General features: G+C 38.8%; 1 protein-coding gene across 1 annotated transcript in view; it reads left to right on the top strand.

Annotated features, from left to right (window-relative positions):
* The window catches only part of LOC135532517 (intermembrane lipid transfer protein VPS13C-like), a gene marked incomplete at both ends in the record, with an annotated part of 97,537 nt that overhangs the window by 55,462 nt on the left and 23,310 nt on the right, over positions 1 to 18,765 (top strand). The window contains 6 exon segments of the mRNA XM_064959996.1: positions 2,688 to 2,838; positions 6,733 to 6,849; positions 7,022 to 7,125; positions 7,374 to 7,541; positions 17,651 to 17,955; positions 18,055 to 18,202. Coding sequence (XP_064816068.1) covers positions 2,688 to 2,838; positions 6,733 to 6,849; positions 7,022 to 7,125; positions 7,374 to 7,541; positions 17,651 to 17,955; positions 18,055 to 18,202 — 993 coding nt within the window.

The raw sequence follows: 18,765 nt of genomic DNA, 5'->3' as shown, positions 1-18,765 counted from the left end.
CTGATTTCTTATTGCGAAGGTATTTTGTCCCCCCCAACACATCTCCTCGTCACCATGTTTTGTTTTGCTCCACAGTATTTGTATAGAGCCAGTTCTATGTCAACCACTTCCTCAACGACTCTTTATGGTGCTTTCTAAGAGCAGGGTCCTTTCCAGGAAGCTGCCCTCTCATTGGTTCCCCAGCTATAGAGGATGGAGTGAGAGCAGGGTCCTTTCCAGGAAGCTGCCCTCTCATTGGTTACCCAGCTATAGAGGATGGAGTGAGAGCAGGGTCCTTTCCAGGAAGCTGCCCTCTCATTGGTTACCCAGCTATAGAGGATGGAGTGAGAGCAGGGTCCTTTCCAGGAAGCTGCCCTCTCATTGGTTACCCAGCTATAGAGGATGGAGTGAGAGCAGGGTCCTTTCCAGGAAGCTGCCCTCTCATTGGTTACCCAGCTATAGAGGATGGAGTGAGAGCAGGGTCCTTTCCAGGAAGCTGCCCTCTCATTGGTTACCCAGCTATAGAGGATGGAGTGAGAGCAGGGTCCTTTCCAGGAAGCTGCCCTCTCATTGGTTACCCAGCTATAGAGGATGGAGTGAGAGCAGGGTGCTGCCCTCTCATTGGTTACCCAGCTATACTTCTAGGATGGACTGAGAACATAAGAATGATTCAACCTGGCTATATTACCATTTTTTGAAGGGGGGGCTGCAGACAATATGAGGTCAACTGACTTCTCTGTAAATGAATAATGCTCCATCTAGAGCCTAGATAAGCCTGGATTATACTGTTTAAACTATATGTTCAGCATTACATCCCTAAGACTTAGGACAGGTCTGATCCATATTTAACAACTATAAATCATATGTCCTCAGTGAGATACTGCATGTCGGTCAGAAACACATTAACGTTTCATTCAAATGTTAAATTTAAAAATACATAAATTAAAAAAAAAAAATATATATAGAATCAGTTCTAATCAGTCCTCCTAGAATTCAGTCCTTAGTCTCAGTTCTAATCAGTCCTCCTAGAATTCAGTCCTTAGTCTCTGTTCTAATCAGTCATCCTAGAATTCAGTCCTTAGTCTCAGTTCTAATCAGTCCTCCTAGAATTCAGTCCTTAGTCTCTGTTCTAATCAGTCATCCTAGAATTCAGTCCTTAGTCTCAGTTCTAATCAGTCATCCTAGAATTCAGTCCTTAGTCTCAGTTCTAATCAGTCCTCCTAGAATTCAGTCCTTAGTCTCAGTTCTAATCAGTCCTCCTAGAATTCAGTCCTTAGTCTCAGTTCTAATCAGTCCTCCTAGAATTCAGTCCTTAGTCTCAGTTCTAATCAGTCCTCCAAGAATTCAGTCCTTAGTCTCGGTTCTAATCAGTCCTCCTAGAATTCAGTCCTTAGTCCGTTCTAATCAGTCCCCCAAGAATTCAGTCCTTAGTCTCGGTTCTAATCAGATCTCCTAGGATTCAGTCCCTTGGCATGTCAAATTGCTGCAGAGGGAGTTACACAGTTGGGTTGAAGTTGTTTAAGCTCTGCCTCAAAAACAAAAATAGAGGTTTTTGAATCAATACTAGTCTTTGTGTTGGCACACGTCTGGTTTTCACTCAGCTATTTCAGAACCAACGTGAGAAAAACAGAAATCCATAATAATCTTAATGACATAGGTTAATCACTTTCCAGTCCTGTTTTACAGCACCGTTTTAGTGTGGTGGCTGAGAAGGTTGCCGGTGTTTGTTGAGGGCTGAGAAAAGGTTATAGGTGTTTGTCAGAGACCTTAGTCATGCAGCCTTTGCCTTGGACACACACACACATACACTCTCTCTCACACACACACACACACACACACACACACACACACACACACACACACACACACACACACACACACACACACACACACACACACACACACACATCACTCTCACACACACACATACACTCTCTCACACACACACATACACTCTCTCACACATACACTCTCTCTCTCACACACACACACATACACTCTCTCTCTCACACACATACACTCTCTCTCTCACACACATACACTCTCTCTCTCACACACACATACACTCTCTCACACACACACACATACACTCTCTCTCTCTCACACACACATACACTCTCTCTCTCTCTCACACACACATACACTCTCTCTCTCTCACACACACACATACACTCTCTCTCTCACACACACACACACTACACTCTCTCTCTCACACACACACACACTCTCTCTCACACACACACACATACACTCTCTCTCTCACACACACACACATACACTCTCTCACACAGGATCCTAGTAGTAGGTATCGATGTAGTTCTAGTGGGATCCTAGTAGTAGGTATCTGTATTGATGTAGTTCTAGTGGGATCCTAGTAGTAGGTATCTGTGTTGATGTAGTTCTAGTGGGATCCTAGTAGTAGGTATCTGTATTGATGTAGTTCTAGTGGGATCCTAGTAGTAGGTATCTGTATTGATGTAGTTCTAGTGGGATCCTAGTAGTAGGTATCTGTATTGATGTCGTTCTAGTGGGATACTAGTAGAAGGTATCTGTATTGATGTCGTTCTAGTGGGATACTAGTAGAAGGTATCTGTATTGATGTCGTTCTAGTGGGATCCTAGTAGTAGGTATTTGTATTCATCATGTGACTCAGTAGTTGTATTAATATGTGTTGGTACAGTATTTAACATGAATGGTTGTATCTCCAGGTGGAGTTGTCATCGCTAGACTTTCTCCTCCACACCAAAGCGCTCCTCTCCACCATCAACTATCTGAACACAGCCTTACCCCAGGAGCTGACAGCCTCCAAGGACAGAGAGGCCAAGAAACAGGTGGAGAAGGCTGGACAGGGGAAGACAGGTATACATTATGCTATAATATACTATACTTTAATATACTACAATATACTGTACTGTACTATAATTTACTATACTGTACTATAACATACCATACTATAATACACTATACTATAATATAATATTCTGTACTATACCATTCTATAATATACCATACTATAATACACTATACCATACTATAATATACTATACTATAATATACTGTTCTATACTGTAATATACCATACTATAATATACTGTTCTATACTGTAATATACTATACCATACTATAATATACCATACTATAATACACTATACCATACTATAATATACTGTAATATACTATACTATAATATACTGTTATATACTGTAATATACCATACTATAATATACTGTTCTATACTGTAATATACTATACCATACTATAATATACCATACTATAATACACTATACCATACTATAATATACTATACCATACTGTAATATACTATACCGTACTATAATATACTGTACTATACTATACTACCATGCTATAATACACTATTCTGTTCTATACCATACTATAATATACCATACTATAATATACTATAATATACCATACTAGAATATATCATACTATAATATACTGTTCTATACCATACTATAATATACTGTTCTATACCATACTATAATATACCATACTATAATATACTATAATATACCATACTATAATATACCATACTATAATATACTGTTCTATACCATACTATAATATACTGTTCTATACCATGCTATAATATACCATACTATAATATACTGTTCTATACCATATTATAATATACCATACTATAATATACCATACTATAATATACTGTTCTATACCATACTATAATATACTATACCATAATATACCATACTATAATATACCATAATATACCATACTATAATATACCATACTATAATATACTGTTCTATACCATACTATAATATACCATACTATAATATACTGTTCTATACCATGCTATAATATACCATACTATAATATACCATACTATAATATACTGTTCTATACTATACTATAATATACCATACTATAATATACTGTTCTATACTATAATATACCATACTATAATATACTGTACTATACCATACTATAATATACTGTTCTATACCATACTGTTCTATACCATACTATAATATACTGTTCTATACTATAATATACCATACTATAATATACTGTACTATACCATACTATAATATACTGTTCTATACCATACTGTTCTATACCATACTATAATATACCATACTATAATACACTGTTCTATACCATACTATAATACACTGTTCTATACTATACTATAATATACCATACTATAACATACCATACTATAATATACTGTTCTATACCATACTATAATATACTGTTCTATACCATACTATAATATACCATACTATAACATACCATACTATAATATACTGTTCTATACCATACTATAATATACTGTTCTATACCATACTATAATATACCATACTATAATATACCATACTATAATATACTGTTCTATACCATACTATAATATACCATACTATAATATACCATACTATAATATACCATACTATAATATACCATAATATACCATACTATAATATACTGTTCTATACCATACTATAATATACCATACCATAATATACCATACTATAATATACTGTTCTATACCATACTATAATATACCATACCATAATATACCATACTATAATATACTGTTCTATACCATACTATAATATACCATACTATACTATACTGTTCTATACCATACTATAATATACCATACTATAATATACTGTAATATACCATACTGTAATATACCATACTATAATATACTGTTCTATACCATACTATAATATACTGTTCTATACCATACTATAATATACTGTTCTATACCATACTGTTCTATATCATACTATAATATACTGTTCTATACCATACTATAATATACCATACTATAATATACTGTTCTGTACCTTTCTGTACTATATTTAGTGTATGTAATATACCAAACTATAGTATACTGTACTATATGTAGTGTATGTTGGGCACCACATGGCCATTAAAGACTAGTTCCATGCTATGATATACCATACTATAATATACTGTTCTATACCATACTATAATATACCATACTATAATAAACTATTCTATACCATACTATAATATACCATACTATAATATACTGTTCTATACCATGCTATAATATACCATACTATAATATACCATACTATAACATACCGACACTATAATATACTGTTCTATACCATACTATAATAAACTGTTCTATACCATACTATAATATACCATAATATACTGTTCTATACTATAATATACCATACTATAATATACTGTTCTATACCATACTATAATATACCATACTATAATATACTGTTCTATACCATACTATAATATACCGTACTATAATATACCATATTATAATATACTGTTCTATACCATACTATAATATACCATACTATAATATACCATACTATAATATACTGTTCTATACCATACTATAATATACCATACTATAATATACTGTTCTATACCATACTATAATATACTATACTATAATATACTGTTCTATACCATACTATAATATACCGTACTATAATATACCATATTATAATATACTGTTCTATACCATACTATAATATACCATACTATAATATACCATATTATAATATACTGTTCTATTCCATACTATAATATACTGTTCTATACCATACTATAATATACCATACTATAATATACTGTTCTATACCATAGTATTATATACCATACTATAATATACCATACTATAATATACTGTTCTATACCATAGTATAATATACCATACTATAATATACCATACTATAATATACTGTTCTATACCATACTATAATATACCATAATATAATATACCATACTATAATATACCATACTATAATATACCATACTATAATATACTGTTCTATACCGTACTATAATATACCGTACTATAATATACCATACTATAATATACTGTTCTATACCATAGTATTATATACCATACTATAATATACCATACTATAATATACTGTTCTATACCATAGTATAATATACCATACTATAATATACCATACTATAATAAACTGTTCTATACCATACTATAATATACTGTTCTATACCATACTACAATATACTGTTCTATACCATACTATAATATACTGTTCTATACCATACTATAATATACTGTTCTATACCATACTATAATATACTGTTCTATACCATACTATAATATACTGTTCTATACCATACTATAATATACCGTTCTATAATATACCATACTATAATATACCATACTATAATATCCCATACTATAATATACTGTTCTATACCATACTATAATATACCATACTATAATATCCCATACTATAATATACTGTTCTATACCATACTATAATATACCATACTATAATATACCATACTATAATATACTGTTCTATACCATACTATAATATACTGTTCTATACCATACTATAATATACCATACTATAATATACTGCTCTATAATATACTGTTCTATACCATACTATAATATACCGTACTATAATATACTGTTCTATAGCATACTATAATATACTGTCCTATACCATACTATAATATACTGTTCTATACCATACTATAATATACTGTTCTATACCATACTATAATATACTGTTCTGTACCATACTATACTATACTGTTCTATACCATACTATAATATACTGTTCTGTAACATACTGTACTCTATTTAGTGTATGTAATATACCAAACTATAGTATACTATAGTATACTGTACTATATGTAGTGTATGTTGGGCACCACATGGCCATTAAAGACTAGTATTAAACTCTGTTCAAATGTCGTTCCATTGTTCTCCTCCTTCAGTGTCGAAAGGAGCAAAAAACAGCAATGTGTTCAACTTCAAACTGTCTGCTATGCTGGGTTCATTCCGTGTGGAGGTGTGTGATGACCGGCGGAACATCGCTGACATCACAATACAAGGTAAGATGTGACCAATCATCTGAAAGGAAATATTTTGTATTTTTTTGTGGGGGGGAGTTATGCTGCCTATAAACTTACTGATCCAGTTTTGGAAAATGTCCTTCCAACATTTATTGCAGTTACCTCTGCATGTGTACTAACTGTGTATTTGACTTGACTGATCTGTCGTCAGGTATTGATGGGTCAGTGCTGGTCCAGGCCAAAGAGACAATGGTGTTCGCCAGGCTCAGGGACATAGTGGTGCTGGATGTCGACCCCAAAACCATCCACAAAAAGGTGATTTTTTTTATTTTATTTCAAATTGATTATTGCATTGGTCCTGTCTCAGTTAACTACTTTTTTGTTTTGTTTAGGTACTATTGGTACTATTGGTGTACTATAAGTACACCATTGGCCAACCGTGTTCTGTTATTACACACATCGTTAGTGAGCTGAAGGGGTAGTTTGTAGTAATGTAGTCTGTTTTAATTTACAAGGGAGACTGTATCATCGTCATACTGTACTGTCCTGGTGTGATCCTGTAGGCCGTCTCCATCGTGGGCGAGGAGGTGTTCAGCTTTCAGATGTCCCTGTATCCCAACGCTACGGAGGGAGAGGGTTACTCAGACACCTCCAAGGTGGACGGGAAGGTTACCATGAGGCTGGGCTGCATCCAGATCGTCTATCTGCACAAGTTCCTCATGTCTCTACTGGTGAGGAGAACCTCAGGGATGGGTATCGAGAGCTGACAACAGGGTAGCGCTCAATTCCGTTATCAATTCCAGATCAATTCAGGAAGTACACAGAAATTCCAATGACCTTCGATGCTTTTCAATCGGGATAAAATTAAAAATGGAATTCAAGTGTTGTTTACTTTCTGAATTGAAATGGAATTGGTCCCAGCTGGAGGACACGTTGAGATATCAACTTCCCCACCGAGTGGAACATGGTCTAATAGTACCTATGTCATTCATTTAGGAAATAGCAGATACCGTGTATGAGGGTTATGTCTATGTGTCTTGCTATGTGCCTGTTTCCTACACGCGGATGAAGCCTATTCCTCATCTAAAACGTACTTTTAATGGAGGTTCTCTAAATGGTCACGGTCTTAAATAGGTTTCATCTTGGTCCAGGAAACCAGCTCTTTATGTTGCAAGGGGAACGTTATTAGGATGTTTTGGTCAATTGGAGTCCTTTCATGTTACCAGGAAGACTTAAAACATTATTTTAATTTCTGAGAGGCTGTTTCCTTTTTTTTACTGTTTAAATTTATCCTGTTTTTGTATTTGTTTATCTTTTGTATCTGAACTCTTTCTTTTTCAATTTCTCCAGGCCTCTATAGCTATCAGTGTCCTCCAGTATCTGTAAATCTGTGGTGTTCTCTCCAGGCCTCTTATAGCTATCAGTGTCCTCAGTATCTGTAAATCTGTGGTGTTCTCTCCAGGCCTCTTATAGCTATCAGTGTCCTCAGTATCTGTAAATCTGTGGTGTTCTCTCCAGGCCTCTTATAGCTATCAGTGTCCTCCAGTATCTGTAAATCTGTGGTGTTCTCTCCAGACCTCTTATAGCTATCAGTGTCCTCCAGTATCTGTAAATCTGTGGTGTTCTCTCCAGGCCTCTTATAGCTATCAGTGTCCTCCAGTATCTGTAAATCTGTGGTGTTCTCTCCAGGCCTCTTATAGCTATCAGTGTCCTCCAGTATCTGTAAATCTGTGGTGTTCTCTCCAGGCCTCTTATAGCTATCAGTGTCCTCAGTATCTGTAAATCTGTGGTGTTCTCTCCAGGCCTCTTATAGCTATCAGTGTCCTCAGTATCTGTAAATCTGTGGTGTTCTCTCCAGGCCTCTTATAGCTATCAGTGTCCTCAGTATCTGTAAATCTGTGGTGTTCTCTCCAGGCCTCTTATAGCTATCAGTTCCTCAGTATCACTAAATACAGTTTATGGCATGTTGTATAGCACTAAACTACAGATATCAATGTGTCACTAAACTACAGATTATGGCTGGCACTAAACTACAGATTATGGCATCCAGGCTAAACTACAGATTATATAGCTATCAGTGCACTAAACTACAGATTATGGCTCCAGTACTAAACTACAGATTATGGCACGCTGTAAACTACAGATTATGGCACCAGCACTAAACTACAGATTATGGCATCAGCACTAAACTACAGATTATGGCTGTAAACTACAGATTATGGCACCAGCACTAAACTACAGATTATGGCACAGCACTAAACTACAGATTATGGCACGCAGCACTAAACTACAGATTATGGCACGCAGCACTAAACTACAGATTATGGCACTACTAAACTACAGATTATGGCACGCAGCACTAAACTACAGATTATGGCACGCAGCACTAAACTACAGATTATGGCACGCAGCACTAAACTACAGATAATGGCATGCAGCACTAAACTACAGATTATGGCACGCAGCACTAAACTACAGATTATGGCACGCAGCACTAAACTACAGATTATGGCACGCAGCACTAAACTACAGATTATGGCACGCAGCACTAAACTACAGATTATGGCACGCAGCGCAGCACTAAACTACAGATTATGGCACGCAGCGCAGCACTAAACTACAGCATTCACCCTGCAGCTTCATCACACCCAGACACCACAGCACTGTTAACCACTACCTTACGTCCATGGCCCTAGTTTAAGGACCAACAGATCTGGGTCCAGGCTAGACGGCACCAACAGATCTGGGTTCAGACTAGACGGCACCAACAGATCTGGGTCCGGGCTCGACGGCACCTACAGATCTGGGTCCGGGCTAGACGGCACCTACAGATCTGGGTCCGGGCTAGACGGCACCTACAGATCTGGGTCCGGGCTAGACGGCACCAACAGATCTGGGTCCAGACTAGACGGCACCAACAGATCTGGGTCCAGACTAGATGGCACCAACAGATCTGGGTCCAGACTAGACGGCACCTACAGATCTGGGTCCGGGCTCGACGGCACCAACAGATCTGGGTCCGGGCTCGACGGCACCAACAGATCTGGGTCCAGACTAGACGGCACCAACAGATCTGGGTTCAGACTAGATGGCACCAACAGATCTGGGTCCTGGCTCGACGGCACCAACAGATCTGGGTCCGGGCTCGACGGCACCAACAGATCTGGGTCCGGGCTCGAAGGCACCAACAGATCTGGGTCCAGACTAGACGGCACCAACAGATCTGGGTCCAGACTAGACGGCACCAACAGATCTGGGTCCAGACTAGACGGCACCAACAGATCTGGGTCCAGACTAACGGCACCTACAGATCTGGGTCCGGGCTCGCGGCACCAACAGATCTGGGTCCGGGCTAGACGGCACCAACAGATCTGGGTCCAGACCAGACTGGCAAACAGAGATCTGGGTCCTGGCTCGACGGCACCAACAGATCTGGGTCCGGGCTCGACGGCACCAACAGATCTGGGTTCAGACTAGATGGCACCAACAGATCTGGGTCCTGGCTCGACGGCACCAACAAATCTGGGTCCAGACTAGACGGCACCAACAAATCTGGGTCCAGACTAGACGGCACCAACAGATCTGGGTCCAGACTAGCTCAACCCCCTCCAACTCCTCCTTGTGCATTTTTTAGTCAATGGTTGTGTGGGCGAAACCATAAAAATGAAAAGCATCCCTAGTTGCCACGCAGATACCTAGTTGCCATGCAGATACCAACATGAAAGCAGCAGAGAGGAAGTGGTAATTCAGGCCGGTAGTATTTCAAGAGGTAGTCGGCGTTTCGGGTCCAAGCTTCACTGTTTTATGGCTGTGTTTTCATAGCTCTCATCTCAAAGATATGCCCCATTTAACAACGCTGACAGGTTATAGTCTGACAAATGGTCCCTTCATACAAACCAGGAAGTTCATCAGCATGATACAGCAGACCCCTCTCTCGATGAGATATATTTATATAGAGAAGAGACAGAGTGGTTACTATAGCAGACCCCTCTCTCGATGAGATATATTTATATAGAGTAGAGACAGAGTGGTTACTATAGCAGACCCCTCTCACGATGAGATATATTTATATAGAGAAGAGACAGAGTGGTTACTATAGCAGACCCCTCTCTCGATGAGATATATTTATATAGAGTAGAGACAGAGTGGTTACTATAGCAGACCCCTCTCTCGATGAGATATATTTATATAGAGAAGAGACAGAGTGGTTACTATAGCAGACCCCTCTCACGATGAGATATATTTATATAGAGAAGAGACAGTCGTTACTATAGCTTGATGTATGATATATTTATATAGAGTAGAGACAGAGTAGTTACTATAGCTTGATGAGTGATATATTTATATAGAGTAGAGACAGAGTGGTTACTATAGCAGACCCCTCTCACGATGAGATATATTTATATAGAGAAGAGACAGAGTGGTTACTATAGCAGACCCCTCTCACGATGAGATATATTTATATAGAGTAGAGACAGAGTGGTTACTATAGCAGACCCCTCTCTCGATGAGATATATTTATATAGAGTAGAGACAGAGTGGTTACTATAGCAGACTCCTCTCTCGATGAGATATATTTATATAGAGAAGAGACAGAGTGGTTACTATAGCAGACCCCTCTCACGATGAGATATATTTATATAGAGTAGAGACAGAGTGGTTACTATAGCAGACCCCTCTCTCGATGAGATATATTTATATAGAGAAGAGACAGAGTGGTTACTATAGCAGACCCCTTCGATGAGATATATTTATCTAGAGTAGAGACAGAGTGGTTACTATAGCAGACCCCTCTCTCGATGAGATATATTTATATAGAGTAGAGACAGAGTGGTTACTATAGCAGACCCCTCTCTCGATGAGATATATTTATATAGAGTAGAGACAGTGGTTACTATAGCAGACCCCTCTCTCGATGAGATATATTTATATAGAGTATAGACAGAGTGGTTACTATAGCAGACCCTCTCTCGATGAGATATATTTATATAGAGTAGAGACAGAGTGGTTACTATAGCAGACCCCTCTGATGAGATATATTTATATAGAGTAGAGACAGAGTGGTTACTATAGCAGACCCCTCTCTCGATGAGATATATTTATATAGAGAAGAGACAGAGTGGTTACTATAGCAGACCCCTCTCACGATGAGATATATTTATATAGAGAAGAGACAGTCGTTACTATAGCTTGATGTATGATATATTTATATAGAGTAGAGACAGAGTAGTTACTATAGCTTGATGTGTGATATATTTATATAGAGTAGAGACAGAGTAGTTACTATAGCTTGATGAGTGATATATTTATATAGAGTAGAGACAGTAGTTACTATAGCTTGATGAGTGATATATTTATATAGAGTAGAGACAGTGGTTACTATAGCAGACCCCTCTCACGATGAGATATATTTATATAGAGAAGAGACAGAGTGGTTACTATAGCAGACCCCTCTCTCGATGAGATATATTTATATAGAGTAGAGACAGAGTGGTTACTATAGCAGACCCCTCTCTCGATGAGATATATTTATATAGAGTAGAGACAGAGTGGTTACTATAGCAGACCCCTCTCTCGATGAGATATATTTATATAGAGAAGAGACTAGTTACTATAGCTTGATGTGTGATATATTTATATAGAGTAGAGACAGAGTGGTTACTATAGCAGACCCCTCTCTCGATGAGATATATTTATATAGTGTAGAGACAGAGTGGTTACTATAGCAGACCCCCTCCGAGATATATTTATATAGAGTAGAGACAGTGGTTACTATAGCAGACCCCTCTCTCGATGAGATATATTTATATAGAGTATAGACAGAGTGGTTACTATAGCAGACCCCTCTCTCGATGAGATATATTTATATAGAGTAGAGACAGAGTGGTTACTATAGCAGACCCCTCTCTCGATGAGATATATTTATATAGAGTAGAGACAGAGTGGCTATAGCAGACCCCTCTCTCGATGAGATATATTTATATAGAGAAGAGACAGAGTGGTTACTATAGCAGACCCCTCTCACGATGAGATATATTTATATAGAGAAGAGACAGTCGTTACTATAGCTTGATGTATGATATATTTATATAGAGTAGAGACAGAGTAGTTACTATAGCTTGATGTGTGATATATTTATATAGAGTAGAGACAGAGTAGTTACTATAGCTTGATGAGTGATATATTTATATAGAGTAGAGACAGTAGTTACTATAGCTTGATGAGTGATATATTTATATAGAGTAGAGACAGTGGTTACTATAGCAGACCCCTCAGATGAGATATATTTATATAGAGAAGAGACAGAGTGGTTACTATAGCAGACCCCTCTCTCGATGAGATATATTTAGATAGAGTAGAGACAGAGTGGTTACTATAGCAGACCCCTCTCTCGATGAGATATATTTATATAGAGTAGAGACAGAGTGGTTACTATAGCAGACCCCTCTCTCGATGAGATATATTTATATAGAGTAGAGACAGAGTGGTTACTATAGCAGACCCCTCTCTCGATGAGATATATTTATGTAGAGAAGAGACAGTAGTTACTATAGCTTGATGTGTGATATATTTATATAGAGTAGAGACAGAGTGGTTACTATAGCAGACCCCTCTCACGATGAGATATATTTATATAGAGTAGAGACAGAGTGGTTACTATAGCAGACCCCTCTCTCGATGAGATATATTTATATAGAGTAGAGACAGAGTGGTTACTATTTCTCGATGAGATATATTTATATAGAGAAGAGACAGTAGTTACTATAGCTTGATGTGTGATATATTTATATAGAGTAGAGACAGAGTGGTTACTATAGCAGACCCCTCTCTCGATGAGATATATTTATATAGAGTAGAGACAGAGTGGTTACTATAGCAGACTCCTCTCACGATGAGATATATTTATATAGAGTAGAGACAGAGTGGTTACTATAGCAGACTCCTCTCACGATGAGATATATTTAAATAGAGTAGAGACAGAGTGGTTACTATAGCAGACCCCTCTCTCGATGAGATATATTTATATAGAGAAGAGACAGAGTGGTTACTATAGCAGACCCCTCTCTCGATGAGATATATTTATATAGAGTAGAGACAGAGTGGTTACTATAGCAGACCCCTCTCTCGATGAGATATATTTATATAGAGTAGAGACAGAGTGGTTCCTATAGCAGACCCCTCTCTCGATGAGATATATTTATATAGAGAAGAGACAGAGTGGTTACTATAGCAGACTCCTCTCACGATGAGATATATTTATATAGAGAAGAGACAGTGGTTACTATAGCAGACCCCTCTCTCGATGAGATATATTTATATAGAGAAGAGACAGAGTGGTTACTATAGCAGACCCCTCTCTCGATGAGATATATTTATATAGAGAAGAGACAGAGTGGTTACTATAGCAGACCCCTCTCACGATGAGATGAGAAGAGACAGTCGTTACTATAGCTTGATGTGTGATATATTTATATAGAGTAGAGACAGTAGTTACTATAGCCTGATGTATGATATATTTATATAGAGTAGAGACAGAGTAGTTACTATAGCTTGATGTATGATATATTTATATAGAGTAGAGACAGAGTGGTTACTATAGCTTGATGTGTGATATATTTATATAGAGTAGAGACAGTAGTTACTATAGCTTGATGAGTGATATATTTATATAGAGTAGAGACAGTAGTTACTATAGCTTGATGTGTGATATATTTATATAGAGTAGAGACAGAGTAGTTACTATAGCTTGATGTGTGATATATTTATATAGAGTAGAGACAGTAGTTACTATAGCTTGATGAGTGATATATTTATATAGAGTAGAGACAGAGTAGTTACTATAGCTTGATGAGTGATATATTTATATAGAGTAGAGACAGTAGTTACTATAGCTCGATGAGTGATATATTTATATAGAGTAGAGACAGTAGTTACTATAGCTCCATGTGTGATATATTTATATAGAGTAGAGACAGTAGTTACTATAGCTCCATGTGTGATATATTTATATAGAGTAGAGACAGTAGTTACTATAGCTTGATGAGTGATATATTTATATAGAGTAGAGACAGTAGTTATTATAGCTTGAGTGATATATTTATATAGAGTAGAGACAGTAGTTATTATAGCTTGATGAGTGATATATTTATATAGAGTAGAGACAGAGTGGTTACTATAGCTTGATGAGTGATATATTTATATAGAGTCGAGACAGTAGTTACTATAGCTTGATGAGTGATATATTTATATAGAGTAGAGACAGTAGTTACTATAGCTCCATGTGTGATATATTTATATAGAGTAGAGACAGTAGTTACTATAGCTTGATGTGTGATATATTTATATAGAGTAGAGACAGTAGTTACTATAGCTTGATGTGTGATATATTTATATAGAGTAGAGACAGTAGTTACTATAGCTCCATGTGTGATATATTTATATAGAGTAGAGACAGTAGTTACTATAGCTTGATGAGTGATATATTTATATAGAGTAGAGACAGTAGTTACTATAGCTTGATGTGTGATATATTTATATAGAGTAGAGACAGTAGTTACTATAGCTTGATGTGTGATATATCTATATAGAGTAGAGACAGTAGTTACTATAGCTTGATGAGTGATATATTTATATAGAGTAGAGACAGTAGTTACTATAGTTACTAGAGTAGAGACAGAGTAGTTACTATAGCTTGATGAGTGATATATTTATATAGAGTAGAGACAGTAGTTACTATAGCTTGATGAGTGATATATTTATATAGAGTAGAGACAGAGTAGTTATTATAGCTTGATGTGTGATATATTTATATAGAGTAGAGACAGTAGTTACTATAGCTTGATGAGTGATATATTTATATAGAGTAGAGACAGTAGTTACTATAGCTTGATGTGTGATATATTTATATAGAGAAGAGACAGTAGTTACTATAGCTTGATGTGTGATATATTTATATAGAGTAGAGACAGTGGGTACTATAGCTTGATGTGTGATATATTTATATAGAGAAGAGACAGTAGTTACTATAGCTTGATGTGTGATATATTTATATAGAGAAGAGACAGTAGTTACTATAGCTTGATGTGTGATATATTTATATAGAGTAGAGACAGTGGGTACTATAGCTTGATGTGTGATTTGTTGTGATGTATGACATCTTGACTAAACATATTTCTCTGTGGACATGCTGTATGTAAAGAGCTGTTGTTGATGACGCGGTGTGGTAAACTATTTGATTGGTCAGTTGTCCAGTTGACCATGATGCTCCGGGGTTGATGGCATGTTAACAGCCATGTCTCTTTCTATGTCATGGCTCTTGCTCCTGCTTCTAAATCTCGTTGGCACTTTGGCCGTCTCTCTGAACTGAATGTTTTTCATGCACAACGTGACTACCGATCTCACTCCTCATTTCAAATGCTACGCAAATCTCACTCAACTGCCATTTTTCATAAAACCTCTTATGACGGCTTTGTGAGTTCACTTCCAGTAAACGGTGTTTAAGGTTACACATTTGCATCACCTAGTTTCACATTTTGTTATGTATAACATATAACGTCCCCTGTCATTGTTCTCTTACCATGGCTGACCATTAGACCACTATACAGAACCTCAGCGTGTCTGTCCTGCTGTGTTAGTGTCTTCATGGTCTCTGTCCTTCGCCCCCCCCAGACTTACCATGGCTGACCAGTAGACCACTATAGAGAACCTCAGCGTGTCTGTCCTGCTGTGTTAGTGTCTTCATGGTCTCTGTCCTTCGCCCCACCCCCCCAGACTTACCATGGCTGACCAGTAGACCACTATACAGAACCTCAGCGTGTCTGTCCTGCTGTGTTAGTGTTTTCATGGTCCCTGTCCTTCGCCCCCCAGACTTACCATGGCTGACCAGTTGACCACTATACAGAACCTCAGCGTGTCTGTCCTGCTGTGTTAGTGTTTTCATGGTCTCTGTCCTTCGCCCCCCCCAGACTTACCTTGGCTGACCAGTAGACCACTATACAGAACCTCAGCGTGTCTGTCCTGCTGTGTTAGTGTCTTCATGGTCTCTGTCCTTCGCCCCCCAGACTTACCATGGCTGACCAGTTGACCACTATACAGAACCTCAGCGTGTCTGTCCTGCTGTGTTAGTGTCTTCATGGTCTCTGTCCTTCGCCCCCCCCCCCCCAGACTTACCATGGCTGACCAGTAGACCACTACACAGAACCTCAGCGTGTCTGTCCTGCTGTGTTAGTGTCTTCATGGTCTCTGTCCTTCGCCCCCCAGACTTGCCATGGCTGACCAGTAGACCACTATACAGAACCTCAGCGTGTCTGTCCTGCTGTGTTAGTGTCTTCATGGTCTCTGTCCTTCGCCCCCCAGACTTACCTTGGCTGACCAGTAGACCACTATACAGAACCTCAGCGTGTCTGTCCTGCTGTGTTAGTGTCTTCATGGTCTCTGTCCTTCGCCCCCCCAGACTTACCATGGCTGACCAGTAGACCACTATACAGAACCTCAGCGTGTCTGTCCTGCTGTGTTAGTGTTTTCATGGTCTCTGTCCTTCGCCCCCAGACTTACCATGGCTGACCAGTTGACCACTATACAGAACCTCAGCGTGTCTGTCCTGCTGTGTTAGTGTCTTCATGGTCTCTGTCCTTCGCCCCCAGACTTACCATGGCTGACCATTAGACCACTATACAGAACCTCAGCGTGTCTGTCCTGCTGTGTTAGTGTTTTCATGGTCTCTGTCCTTCGCCCCCCCCAGACTTACCATGGCTGACCATTAGACCACTATACAGAACCTCAGCGTGTCTGTCCTGCTGTGTTAGTGTCTTCATGGTCTCTGTCCTTCGCCCCCCCCCAGACGTTTCTGGACAACTTCCAGACGGCCAAGGAGGCGGTGAGTGTGGCCACGGCCCAGGCAGCAGAGAAGGCGGCCTCCAGCGTCAGGGACTTCGCCCAGAAGAGCTTCCGTCTCTCCATGGACATCAAGCTGAAGGCCCCTCTCATCGTCATCCCTCAGTCCTCCACCTCACGCAATGCGTTTGTGGTGGACCTGGGGCTCATCACCGTGGGCAACGGTTTCAGTCTGATGTCGGCCGAAGGGTTCTCGCTCCCCGCTGTGTTGGACACCATGGACGTCAAACTCACTCAGCTCAAACTGTCCAGGTATTAGAGGAGACTAAAACGTTTGGCGCTAAAATAGGACATGGTGTGTGTGTGTGTGTCCTCTGATTGGGTAATCCCACTTCATTCATCTCTCCATAGGACCACGCTGAAACAAGGCTCCCCACAGACAGACATCGAGATCCTTCAGCCAATCAATTTAGAGCTTCTGGTCAAACGGAACCTGGCCTCTTCCTGGTACAACGAGATCCCTGGAGTAGAGGTTCAAGGAATGCTCAAGTCTATGAATGTAGGTTTACTGACCCTGACACTGACCCTAACACTGACCCTGACCCTAACCCTAGAGGTCAAGTCTATGAATGTAGGTTTACTGACCCTAACACTGACCCTGACCCTAACCCTAGAGGTCAAGTCTATGAATGTAGGTTTACTGACCCTAACACTGACCCTGACCCTAACCCTAGAGGTCAAGTCTATGAATGTAGGTTTACTGACCCTAACACTGACCCTGACCCTAACCCTAGAGGACAAGTCAAGTCTATGAATGTAGGTTTACTGACCCTAACACTGACCCTAACCCTAGAGGTCAAGTCTATGAATGTAGGGTTACTGACCCTAACACTGTCCCTGACCCTAACCCTAGAGGTCAAGTCAAGTCTATGAATGTAGGTTTACTGACCCTAACACTGACCCTAACACTGTCCCTGACCCTAACCCTAGAGGACAAGTCCAAGTAGAACTCAAGTCTATTGAATGTAGGTTTACTGACCCTAACACTGACCCTAACCCTACCCCTGACCCTGACACTAACCCTGACCCTACCCCTGACCCTAACCCTACCCCTGACCCTAA

This window comes from Oncorhynchus masou, unplaced genomic scaffold (genome assembly GCF_036934945.1).
Source record: "Oncorhynchus masou masou isolate Uvic2021 unplaced genomic scaffold, UVic_Omas_1.1 unplaced_scaffold_1890, whole genome shotgun sequence".
Classification (NCBI taxonomy): domain Eukaryota; kingdom Metazoa; phylum Chordata; class Actinopteri; order Salmoniformes; family Salmonidae; genus Oncorhynchus; species Oncorhynchus masou.
The sequence above is the reverse complement of the archived record's forward strand: the minus strand, read 5'-3'. Positions and strand labels throughout refer to the sequence as shown.